The sequence below is a fragment of the Vulpes vulpes genome, chromosome 11, assembly GCF_048418805.1.
Source record: "Vulpes vulpes isolate BD-2025 chromosome 11, VulVul3, whole genome shotgun sequence".
NCBI lineage: Eukaryota > Metazoa > Chordata > Mammalia > Carnivora > Canidae > Vulpes > Vulpes vulpes.
Genome location: NC_132790.1, coordinates 37,382,782 through 37,396,323, shown reverse-complemented (window position 1 = coordinate 37,396,323; position 13,542 = coordinate 37,382,782). Strand labels below are relative to the sequence as shown.

The 13,542-nt window shown below is 42.3% G+C and overlaps 1 protein-coding gene and 1 pseudogene across 1 annotated transcript in view; one reads left to right on the top strand and one right to left on the bottom strand.

The window, feature by feature from the left end:
- TMEM135 (transmembrane protein 135) overlaps positions 1-10,579 on the bottom strand; it is a 224,548-nt gene extending 213,969 nt beyond the window's left edge. Inside the window, exon 1 of the mRNA XM_026015215.2 lies at positions 10,211-10,579. Coding sequence (XP_025871000.1) covers positions 10,211-10,351 — 141 coding nt within the window. The 5' untranslated portion in view covers positions 10,352-10,579. The remainder of the gene's footprint in view (positions 1-10,210) is intronic.
- Positions 10,580-11,551: 972 nt separating this feature from the next.
- On the top strand, positions 11,552-12,089 carry LOC112932291 (cofilin-2 pseudogene; annotated as a pseudogene).
- The last annotated feature ends 1,453 nt before the right edge of the window (positions 12,090-13,542 follow it).

Below are 13,542 nucleotides of genomic sequence, written 5' to 3'. Positions count from 1 at the left end.
TCAAAGAAATACAAATCAAAACTACAATGTGGTATCACCTACCGCCTGTCAGAATGGCTATAACCAACAGCACAAGAAATAACAATTGTTGGCGAGATATGGAGAAAAAGGAACCCTGTGCATTGTCGGTGGGAATGCAAAACCCTCACAGTGGCTAACCCCATGATCTCACCTTTACTAGCACCAAACTCCTAATTCAGCAGTCTTTCTTAGCCTCAGCACTTGCCCACTAACTTCTAGAAGATTATTTCTAGAGGAGCTGACAAATCTAGCTCCTTTCAGAAATAAGAATTCTTCACAATGAGAATGAATTGGTTTCATGTTTTATGTATTTAATTTTTCTCTAAGTAATCACTAGCAGGTAATGATTTATTTAAAGCAGGGTCTCTCAATCTTGACACTATCAACATTTGGGGCCAGGTCATCTGCTGTTGTAGAGGACTATCCTTTATATTATAAGATGATTAGAGCATCCCCTGTCTTCTATTCTCTAAATGCCAGCAGCTGTGACAACCAAAAATGAGCTGTGACAACCAAAAATGTCTACAGGTATTGCCAAATGTCTTCTAGAAGGCAAAATTATCCCATACTGAGAACTGCTTGAAGAAAATTGCATAATGAATTTATATTTTTTAAATATTTTACAAACAGAATATTTATTAATTTAACAAACACTATTGTGCCAGGTACTGCTCTAAACAGCATACAAATGTTAACTCAGTCTTCACAGGAGTCTACAAGATGGGCATGATCGTTACCCCCTTTCATAAGAAAACCTAGGCACAAAGAGATTAAGTTGCCCAAAGCCACACAACTACACAAAGTAGCTACACAAAGCAGCAGAGCAGGGACTGACCTCAAGGAAGTGGCTCCAGAAACCGTGCTCTTAACCACCATACCTCATGTTGGAAGTCAGACTATTCCAAATGAGGACAAATATCATTTAGCTGTAGTGGATGTTACAAATACAAATTTATGACTTGCTACCCCCTATAGGAGTTCAGTCTGCCCATCATGAAAGAAAAAAATACAAAAATACAAGGAAAAACACAACTGAGCTATATAAACAACCTCATAGGATATTCATAAATTTGGTATATACACAAATCAGTGACCTAACCTAGGGGAAGACTGAATTAGGCATGATGATGGCTCCAGAGGTAGAAACTACATTCCTAGTCTACAAGAGCAAAAGATGAAAGACAATGGAAACACAACATGAATACCACTAAATCTCTAAGTAAAAAGAAATAATCCCAACAGAGGAAAACAGCACCAGCCACGTGTGCAGCCAATGTTACATTTTCTTTCTTCCAACATGTCAGTACTTTTTAAATAGATGACAAATATAAAGCACCCAGCAGAGTAACAAGCATATAGTAAGCACCTTAAAATGTTAGTTTCCTTCACTCTGCATAATCATTCCCTGCCTCCACTCCAGTTCCCTTTTTGTGTTGTGCAGATTTAAGTATTTTGCAGAAATTTGTCTCTAGTTAAGATATTTGAAAAAATAAATGGTGATTAAGAACTCAATTATACCTCAATCTGCCTTCTCTTGTAACAGGATTGTCCGTGAGCCCTGTTGCTCAACTATAAATTTCAACAGTTAAGATCAGAAATAGACAAGACTGGCTATTTTGTGTTATTTCTAATCACACTTTCTTGAGTCACTGAAGAAGTTACTTTGCAAGGACTGGAACATTCCAGCCACCAGACAAGAAAAGCCCTGATAGCAATAGAATGCCTAGAACACCACACCCCACACATCTCCTTCCCTGCCCAGGGTCACTATTGAATACATGCTGACCCCAACCCATGATTATGTGCTTTCTGTGTGCTCTCTTGCACATACCCACCCCACAACCTATCTCTATAAATCTCTGGGTGTGGCCAGAGAAGTTGGTTGTTAAAGCTTGAGCCTGACACCTTCCTCCCACTGCCAGCACCCAAAATAATTTCTCCCTTCCTCTTTTCCAAACCTTCATCTCTTGAGCTACTGGCTATTCCAGCCACAAGTTTATCCAAGTCTGTTCCACAACTGCATGAGCAAACCCAACCCAGAGTTGTGCTCTCAATCTGTCAGACCCCTCAGAACTCCCTAGTATGGAGGAGTTGGCCTGGGCAGCACACCAGGGCTTCCCCATTCATTCCTGAGTTAATGACTCTAATAGAGCCACTGGTAACAGGATCAGTAGATGTAGGGAGTGTTCACCATAACCTGCTACAAGATCAGGAAAGAGCTGTCCTGTTATTCAGAGAAGTCAGGTTGTCCTCATGAGAATCAAAACTAAACCACGTTTTCATAGCACCAACAGATCAAAATAAAAAACAGAACTTCAATGAACAGAACTAGAGTGAGATATTCATCTGTAGATTTCCTATATTTTTCTCTAACAAATTTCAAAACCTTTTTAATAAATAAGACCTGGGGGTGCCCAAGTGGCTCAATCCATTGAGTGGCTGACTCTTCATTTCAGCTCAGGTCATGATCTCAGGGTCAGAGGTCCACACTCAGGGGGGAGTTTGCTTCTCCTCTCCTTCTATCTCTGCCCCTCTCCCCTACCATGCATGTGCATGCTGCACTGTCTCTAAGATAAATAAATCTCTTTTGACTGCCTTAATTTAAAATACAGATTTTATTATAAAGGAGGTTCAATCTCAGCGAATCTGGTAATCAAGGCATTTGTATGGTCTGAGACACCTTATAATTGACTCTGGTTTCAAGTTTAAATGAGGGCCAAAGTCAGAAGGAAAGAAATCAAATTCTTGGCCACGATACTGGATCTAAGAATCATCAAATACTCTTTATAAGGTAATTGCTTCTTATCTCTCTCAATTTCCTCCTCAATCTCTAAGTTTGGGTTTTGTGTCATAAATGTTAAGTCTAATACATATATACTTAATATATATTTATATATTCACTGTGTCTCTTCATTGGGAAAGCCTTTCAAACCCACTATACTAGAAGGGGTCCTCTTGTAACTCTCTAGTAACACTCTGCACTTCCTTTTTTTTTTTTTTTAAGTTTATTTATTTATTTATTTATTCATGAGAGGCACCGAGAGAGAGAGAGAGAGAGAGAGAGAGAGAGAGAGATAGGCAGAGACATAGGCAGAGGGAGAAGTAGTCTCCCTACAAGGAGTCCCATGAGGGACTCGATCCCGGACCCCGGGATCATGCCTCAAGCCAAAGGCAGATACTCAACTGCTGAGCCACCCAGGCGTCCCCATCCTATACTTCTTAATAGCAGTTAGCAACTTATCACAGTTGAAATAATTTTTTGTGTGTATTTCTTTTACATTTATCTTCCCCCTTTAACTATAATGTCCAAGTACATCTTGTTCCCCCACCACTGTATTTCTGACACATCGTAGGCAATCTATAATATTTGAAATGAGTGTAGGAAAGCAAGAGCGGGAAAAAATGAACACTCAGTGAACAGTTACACTCCTTAGAAATGTTCATTTCTTGACAATCTGTTGTCTAATTTTAAGATATTCCCCAGAAATCAAGAGCTCACTATTCTAAATAACAAAAATTAGATTCAAAACTATAAAATAAATCATATAATTGTATCAGGTAGAAGTGAATAAATAAAAAAGGGGAAATGGTATGATACGTAATCAAACAAGGCAACAGCCAGATCACATAAAATTCTGAAGGCAATGGTAAGGCTTGCACATTAATTGAGATAGAAAGCCACTGGAGAGTTCTCTGCAGAAGAATAGCAAGTACAGATTTATTTTTTTTTTTAAATATGAGACAGGTATTTTATCCCCATTTTTTTAAAGATTTTATTTATTTATTCATGAAAGACACAGAGAGAGAGGCAGAGATATAGACAGAGGGAGAAGCAGGCTCCCCGCAGGGGGCCTAATGCAGGACTTGATCCCAGACCCTCAAAATCACACCCTGAACTGAAGGCAGAAGCTCAGCCGCTGAGCTACCCAAGTGTCCCTACCCCCATTTTTTTATGAGAACACTCAAATTCAATTAGGTTAAGAACCTTACTCAAGGTCACAAAGCTAATTAAGTGGCTACACCGAGATTCAAGCCCATGTTCTTCCCACCTCTTAATACCTGTTAAAGTTGCTCTGCAACATTCTCCTTTCAACCTCCTCATACTTCTGACTGCTTCTTTCATTTTTTTTCTTCTATTCCAGAAACAAGCATTCCTCAGATTGTCTTCTCTTTCTAAACTCTCTTCCTTATTGACCTATCATAACTTCAACTCAGAAGGGAGTCTCTTACCTCCACCCCCTGAACTAGGCTTCAGTAAAACTTAAAGAGGGATTAGTCCATACGTTTACAAATTCCATGATCTCCAAAGGCCAAATAATCCAAACAGCTATTCTCAGCAGTTTATATTCCTACATGACTTCAGTCTCTTTTTCTCTTTAAGTAAAAACAAAAATAAATGGTCTATTATCAAGAACTTCTAACAGTCTCATTGCTGGTCTCCTTTGCTTTAGAAAACCTGCTCAACCACCACTGTTACAAACGCCATCCGTCCACACTATATGCCAGAAGCACTTTATACATTATGATCTCCCCAGGGAAAGTTTACCATTTCTTCAATACTACAGACACAGAAATTGAGGCTTAGAATGGCTGGGTAATTTGTCTGAGGTTACCCAGCTAGTAAGCAGTGAGCTACAATTCTAACATGGGCAATTTGATCCCAGAGTCCAGGATCCTGCCTGTAAGCCACACTAAAATACAGAAATCTGAACAGCCTCCTGCAAGCAGACTCAAGCTTTGTTAGTTTTATAGAATTACCATTTTTCCATAAAACAAAGCTATGTGAGAACATTTAAAGAAAGAAAAGAAAAAAGAAAAACTTAGTCCACCTTAATGAACTGATTTCTTCCATCAGTGATTTTCCAAGCCTTCTGCAACTAACTAGAGACTATCCACAAGTTGTTTCTTTATTTCTAAGAATTCCAACTCTTGCTTAAATGTTTATTCAGTTCAGAGGTGATGAACTGAGAATCAGTTAGCTATATGGCACAAAGGGAATAAATATCCTGTAAATATTTTTGTACTCAGAAGAAGGGTATAAACATCTGAAGGTCAATGAAAAGGCAGGCTTTCAAATCATTCCTTCCCAAAAGTGCAAAAGGTTCTATTTTGCAGTCAGCTACCTGTAAATGACAGTACCCTAATCTGGAGGTCCTAAAGAAAGTCACCTAGGAAAAGCGTAATTAAAAAAGGTGTTAGAACTACCTGAATGAGCCAACTGAGCAAGTTTTCCTTCTTAAAGAAGGGACCTAAGAACTTGAACAGCACAGAATCCTGTGTATTCTAAATTACAGAGGGCACTAGCTTTCATTAATTTTAGTGATAGCCTAGGGTTCAAACAGTTTAACAACTGTTTCCTGTGTGTGTATGTGTGTGTATATGTGGGAGGGGGTACCGCTTGTTGTGAGATGTGTGGTAATAACTAACATTCCAGAAATGAAATATAACCTCCTGAAATATGTTTCTGGTCTGTGCATAAATTGTTAGCATATATTACAATATATGTAGGATTCCTTAGAAAGAAATACATGAAGTAAATTGATGATGATGATTAAAGTTTTTTAAAAACTGTAAAAACACAAAGATTCACTATTAAAAGGAATAATTCACATGCATTTCAACATGGTTTTAAGCATTAGGTGAATACTGATGGAGATCAACTGTAGATACCAAGAGGGAAAAGAAGCAAGAGAGTAGTAGATTTGAAAGGAATAAAAGGAATCAGTTTAGTACAACACACCCAGTAATATTAAAATGAAAAGCAGAAAGACAAAACCTAGTTTATAGGCTCCAGAAAACTCTTGATTAAAAGTTCCCCCAAACCAGCTTCCCTTCAAAATTCCTCCTTTCCTGTCACCGATGGCAATAGCATCAATCAGATTTAAAGTCCTAGAAGCAGAAACCAGTCCTCACACTACCCCCAATACTCAGTCTCTAAGTCCTGTTCATTCTTCCTATGAAATACCTATCGTATGTAATCCCTCTCATGTAAAATGCCTCTAAAACTGCCCTTCCACTCTCCCCCACATTGTCAAGTACCTCCTCATTCCGGAACTATTCATGAGTTCATTCATTCACATGTGCACTCATTCCTGAACTATTCATGAGTTCATTCATTCACATGTGCACTCATTCAGACACTTCGTAAGCACTTCTCAAAGTATCGTGCTAATTCTGAACATAAATCATCATCCTGACAGGACACAGAACATAGGCACTGTTTTATTAACAGCAACACTTTATTGGGGCCCTGAACACATAGCGCCCTATGTGATGGGTGCTATTCTTACACACTATTATCTCACTTAAGTCGTCAAAACAGCCCCAAGAAATCAGTATGATTATTTTCTGCAAACCAAGGAGTCTAAGGCTCAAAGAGGTGAGGTTAATTTTTCTAAAACCACATTGTGAATAAGTTGCAGAGAGGGATTCTGTGGGAACTGGTTCTTTCTGCCCCTTAACGAATCTACTGCATCAACTCCTAAACAGTCTTTCCAATCCAGTCCATCTAGTACAACCAGATTCATCATCTCAAAGCACCATTTTTGTACTTGTAATCCCTTTGCTCAAAAAAATCCTGATGGTTCCTTTAGCCTGACCTCCAGTATGACTTTGAGTCAAAAACAACTAGAACTGAATCCTGTCTCTTTCTTACTAGCTCTGAATCTTAGAAATCACTTACAGTCTCTAGCCTTCAGTCTTCTTACCTATGAAATGAGGATAATAAGAGAGATGTGTAAGATTAAATAAGACAAAACATGTAAAGGTCTAAGTTACATAAGTATTCAATGATTAGGAGTTGTTACAGCTCATAACTCCTGCACCCAAAATTTCTATTTTAGCCAATCAATATACATTTTGTTTCTCTTACAAAACCACTTAGATGTCTGCCTCAATTCACATTATTCTTCCTCCTCCCCATTAAGAATACGTATTCTACAAATATCTACTACAAGAATCAATGTCTATCCCTCCTTATCTTCATGGCCCACGTCAAACCCTACTGCAGCCAAAAAGCCTTCCTTAACCATCCTCAATGAACTCTACATCTAACTTAAGTAGTGCAAGAGGGAAGAAAAAGATGCCTAATTCTTCAAGACCTACTTTGAACCAGGAAAATATGTGATATATCTTCAATTCATTCTTTCACTTAATTCTTAGAGTCAGACAAAGTAACATGGACAAACAGCTAGTAACTTCTGGAAGCTGAGATTCAAATTCAGATGTCTCTGATCCCTTTTAAAGCCCACTTCTTTCCATACCACCTTTTATCTTGGCACCGAAGGTTACACTGAAGGTTCCCTGCAGGGGGCCTGCTTCTCCCTCTGCCTGTGTCTCTGCCCCTCTCTCTGTGTCTCTCACAAATTAATTAATTAATTAATTGATTGATTGATTAATTAATTAATTAAACAAACAAATTTAAAACAATTATCCAACACTGACAGAGAGCACTGTCAGTGGTCCTACTTGCTCTTGTAACAAGGAACACTTGTAAGTGTTCCTACTTGCTCTAAATAGCCCTGGCCACACATAAAAGCCTAATTGAAACAAAACTGTCATGAAATCATGCTTAGTACTCGCAATGGACCCTCATTTTTTCCATTCTCCTCTATTTCGCTTAAAATAAAACACTGGTGGGGGCACCTGGGTGGCTCAGTTGGTTAAGCATCCAACTTTTGATTTCAGCTCAGGTCATGATCTCAGGGTTGTGGGATCAGCCCATGCACAGCGCCAAACCTGATTAAGATTCTCTCTCTCCCTCTTCCTCTGCCCTCCATGCTCTCTCACATTCTCTCTTAAAATAAATAAATTAATTAAATAAAACCTTGATCAGTTCCCATTAATTTTATTTTTTTAAAGGTTTATTTATTTTAGAGAAAGAGAGCATGAGCAGGAAGGGCAGAGGGGGGAGAGAATCTCAAGCAGACTCCATGCTGAGCAGAACCCAACATGGGGCTGGATCTCATGACCCTGAGATCACAACCTGAGCCAAAACCAAGAATCTGATACTTAGCCTACTGGACCACCGATGTGCCCCACGCCCCCTAATTTTATGTCACAACCACTCTTGAGTAGCAACCAGAAGTCTGATATATACTGCTAAAAGGTGCACAAGGCCAAATAAGATTAAGAGTTTACCCTCAAGAAGTATTTAGTTGGAAAAAAAAAAAAAAAAAGAAGTATTTAGTTGGAGATATAACAGTGAATCACAAACTCTTCCTGACCCCTGGCTCCACCGTACCTGTTTTAAAAGAACCCATGTTCCTATTGCTCCCCTGAACATCCCTATCATGGAACATAACCAATAATCTAGGCTGTAGAAATGACAAAAATCAGGCACTCAACAAATAGTTGCTGAATGAATGAGGCACAATAAAAGAACAGTGAATCTTCAGAGGGAAAAATTAGTATAAACTCTCTCCCCACCTACATCATAATCCTCTAAGAGCAGGAACAATCTTTTTGTATTATTGAACATATCAAGAGCTCAAATTGTAGATGTTCTGTTTTAAAAACACTGAGCTATTGACTAGCCACAATTCATGTGGGAAATCAGATAAACACAGATCTTTGTCAAAGAAAACCAAGAGAGAAATGTCCAGCTCCAATAAGAAGTTTATTATTAGCTTCTATTCTAGATCCTTCCTATTCAAAGTGTGACTCTTGATCCAACAGCATCAACATTGCCTGGAAGTTTGTTAGAAATGCAGAACCTCAGGCCCCACCCAGACTACTGAATCAGAAACTATCATTTTCACATGATCCCCTGGTATGAGGGGGCAGGCATCTTAACACATAGTAGTTTGAATAGCAGGGTCTATAGATAAAAAATGAAACTAATTTCTACAAGCTCAGAGAAAAGTTACCATCTTCTTTGTTATCTCTCTACTAAACAATCAGACTTTTCAGGAAGTGCCACAGATACAGCCATGACACACTTTCAGACATATTAGGCTATAAATCTAAATTACTACGCAATGAGAATTAAGAACCATTCATGGAATATTCAATGAAACTCTTAGAAAATATATATTTTCTGCCTTCTTAGGGCACACACACTACTGGGCAAGGAATGTGAGGATGAACGTCAATAGAAATAAATCTTTAACGTCAAGAACAAGATTATTGGGGGGGAAAAAGATGCTGGTGAAAACACTTAAGAACAAATTTATTTTGGGGCACCTGTCTGGCTTAGTAGAGCATGAGGCTATAGATCTCAGGGTGGTGAAGTTCAAGCCCCACCTTGAGGCTACTTTAAAAAGGATGAACTTGGGGAATCCCTGGGTGGCTCGGCGGTTTGGCGCCTGCCTTCTGCCCAAGGCGTGATCCTGGAGTCTCGGGATCGAGTCCCGCGTCAGGCTTCCTGCATGGAGCCTGCTTCTCCCTCTGCCTGTGTGTGTGTGTGTGTCTCTCTCTCTCTCTATCATGAATAAATAAAATCTTTCAAAAAACAAAAACAAAAAAACAAAAAAAAGGACGAACTTCTCTTAACAGTTCTCAGTGATACATACACGTATTTACAAATATTCTCTGCTAAAAACTGCAAACTTAAATTGCCTAGGTGATCTAAAGTCAGATCTTTTAATCACCGTCACTGACTCAGTCTGGAACCATCCTTTAAACCGACATCCAAAAGTGTAGACCAGAAGTCTACACTGTGAACCTGAAAGAACACTTGCAAAATCCTCAAGCCACAATAGTGTCATCTCAAACTAAGACAAGATCTGAGCCCACAGGCATATGCTGTCAAATATGGCCTTAAAAGAAGGGCGGGGGGGGGGCGGGGTATAGAGGGACTTAGATGAGGAAAGCCTGCAGGGCATTTCTCATCGCCTTACTGACCTACAAACTCCTCTCCATCCTAACGAGAATGAAAGAAAACCGCAGATCCCTGAATTCACAATGTGAAGTGTCCTAACTTAATCTTGAAGTTGGAGCCCATCCCCTTCCATCCACAGGTATTCGATGACAGCTCGACCCGGAGCTCCCCCCGCCCCCTTCTCCCGCGCAAGGTAGCATTTGAGATATCGGCCCCTTTCCACCTCCACCATCCCCCCCCCCCCCAACCCTCGGGTCCCTCCACAGCAGAACCCGGAGTCGAGTCGCCCAGGCCCTGGGCAGCAGGACTGCAGCCCCCGGCCCATCCTCCACGGTCGACTCGGCTCGGGGAGCGGCTGAGCGATCTCACCAAGTACAGGGGGGCGTAGATCTTCAGGGACTCCTCCAGGGCGCCCCTGGTGATCTGCACGAAGGAGACCCCGCAGGAAGGGTGCCAGGTGTGGCCGATCTCGTAGCAGTTATGAGGGATGGACTTGCTGAGGGCCGCCATGACGGGGCGCCGCGCCGAGGGGCCGCGAGGGGGTGCGCCGCAGCGCGCGGGAGCGGGGCCCCGGGAGCAGAGCGAGCGCCCGACCGCAGCCGGCGCGCCGGGCCCGCCGCGAAAGGCGCAGGATGGAGGGGAAAGGTCACGCGAGCAGGGTTACTCGGGGCCGAAGTCCTCGGATGTTGAGCGCTCGGCGTATCGCGGCCCGGGGGGCGGGGCGCGCACCGAGGGGGCGGGAAGAGGCGGAGCGTGCGCGCGCCCGCGCCGCGGAGCCGGGGGCGGGGGCGGGGCCGGGGCCGGGAGGGGCGGGGCCGGGGCGGAAGGGGCGGGGCGGAAGGGGCGAGCGGAGGCCCGGGGGCGCGCCCGTGTCCGACCGCCCGCGTCCGCCGCCGGCGGGAGCGCGAGCCCTGCGGCGGGAACGCGGCGCCGGGTGGCCAAGGTCCGCTTGCGCTCCGGGCCCTGCCCTCCCAGAGCCCTGTCTAGTAGGAGCGAGGGCACGGGAGGAAGGGGGTGAAATGTCTTTCTTGCGAGCTGCTGGAGGCTGCCAGCAACCGCCGTCCTCGGAACTGCCCGGCAGCTCCCCTTCCCCGGAGTGCCCGGCGATAAACAGCTAAGGCTGCTGCAGGCTGCGACCGCACGGCCCTGACTGCTGCGCTTTCGAAGTCCTGCGGTGTCTGAGAAGCTTGAAGAATCTATTAGCCAAGTTGATACACTTCCGATGTGGGGAAAGAGCAGTAGACCACCTGTCCCCCCCCGGCCCCCGAGCCGTTCTGCGGCATCCGCGACGCGAGCTCATCAGCCAAAGGGTGCCCCCAGCGGACGGGGCAGTGTCCTGGAGCCTGCACCTGAGAGCTTGGCCACCAGCGGGCACAACGACGGACCTGTGCGACCTCTGAGTCCTATAACCCCTCTAAATGTCAGTTTCCTCGCCAGAATAACCCAGTGTCTTTGGAATTCTAAATCCTATCGTTTCTTAAAACTTGAATTTGCTGCCTTTCGAGGAATCCGGTTCTAATCTAGTCTTCATTCGTTCCACAGAGTTTCGCTGAGCACATACTATTTTTCTAAGCACTGTGTAAACTCTAGACTCAGATGTTATCAGGAGAGTCAAGGTTTTGCCCTGCTACTCCTTCCCTTCCCACTCCCACGGAGCTTGAGCTGTTGCTGCAGCCTCCGGCATTGCGGTTTCTGGCGTTGCTAATTAATGATGATGTCAACAAAGTTGTTAATGATATGAAAGTAAGGAAATCTGCATAAGAGGAGATCAAAAAAAGAAAGCCATTCTCTTCTGCTTATGCAATGGCAAAAGAAATAATCGTAACAAAAGCGAAACAAATCTTGGTGGGTGACACTAATGATACTGTAGAGGACCCCTGCTCATCTTTTGTGAAGTTGCTATCTCTGAATGATTGCCAATTTGCTTTGTATGATACCACACTCACAACAAGAGTCTGAGAAAGAAGATCTAGTATTTAAATTCTGGGGTCCTGAACGTGTGTCTTTACAAAGCAAGATGATCTATTAGCACTGAAGATGTCATTAAAAAGAAATTCACAGGCATTAAACATAAGTGGCAAGTAAATGGTATGGATGATATTCCTCACTTGGAGAGGAACTGAGAGGCAACACAGTAGTCTCATGTGACGGAAAACCCTTATAAAATGACAGTCAAATGCCATCTGGATGTTAGGGAACTTCCACTTCTCCAGCTTAGTCAATAGGAATAGTGTTAGGTTTGTTCTGTTTCTCCCCCTTCTCAATGGGCCCTTCTAAAATAATGAATGAAGGAAATATCATTCATTTAAGCAGCCTATCAGTGATCCTATTACATAGAATCCAGGGACTGCCTTTCCATCATATTTTAGCCAAAACAATTGGCTATATATGCCTCCCTTGCAGCAGGCACTACAATGAATGTGATTGTCAATGTGAATAACTTAGAATACTGCAAAGGGTAAGCTAATTGAATGCATTGAAAGTATTATCCACTTGTCAGAGGGTAAACTTTATTCGGTATTATTTATAGTTGGACTTGATTGCAGTTCTGTGAGGCTCCAGCATTCATGTGAACTCATACTTCACCTTCCCTGGCAAGTCTATTTTTATGACATGGCAGCATGGATATAAATGCCATGCATGGAAAGCACTTTTTGTGATGAGTTTAACCCACCACTTCCAAAAGAAATGTCAATTAAGTTGTGTCAACTGTGTCATCAATTTATCCTCGTACCCAGTGTTCATTCTTCTTAAAGAACTGCTTTTTTGCTTTCCATTAAGTGTACAGCACTGAATAAGAATAGCAGTTTTGTTTACCATGTGAGTATTACAACACTAAAGACATTTGAATATCAGTCGTGATGGCAATTTCCTTATAAAATAACCTCAAATGGGGATCCCTGGGTGGCGCAGTGGTTTCGCGCCTGCCTTTGGCCCAGGGCGCGATCCTGGAGACCCGGGATCGAATCCCACATCAGGCTCCTGGTGCATGGAGCCTGCTTCTCCCTCTGCCTGTGTCTCTGCCTCTCTCTCTCTCTGTATGACTATCATAAATAAATTAAAAAAATTAAAAAAAATAGTTTAAAATAACCTCAAATGGAACATTATTTTTAAGGTCAAACTCCCCATCCTCACAAAAATGGTCACGTTGCAATAAAAATTATAGCATATCACAAAAAGGGGGGCAAATTTTCTATTTTCATAAAGCTAGCAGTCTGGAGGGGAAGATGAGAAACAAGAAAGCTAAACAAGATAAGGTAACTGGTATAATAGTAATATAAGACAGTATAAGATAAGATAGGTAAAAGAAACAAAAGAGGAGGGCTCATTGATGAAAAGCCCAAAATAACAGTGGTAGAAAGATAAAAGCTTCTTTCTCTCTCTCTGTCTCTCTCTCATAAATATAAGCAGTCCTAGATTAAGACGGTGATTCCATAACCATCAGGGAACTCCGACTCCTGGCATGTTGTTCTGCCAAATGTTACCTACTTTCCAGCCTGACTTATGAGATGGCTGCTCCACATTGAGCCATGACATCCACATGCCAGGCAGGAAGACCAGCAAAAGAGGAAGAGAGGACACATTTTCTCTCTTAAAAAAAAAACAAAAAAACAAAAAAACAAAAACTTCCTAGGGATGCCTGGGAGGCGGCTCAGTGGTTCAGCATCTGCCTTCAGCTCAGGGCATCCCGGGATCGAGTC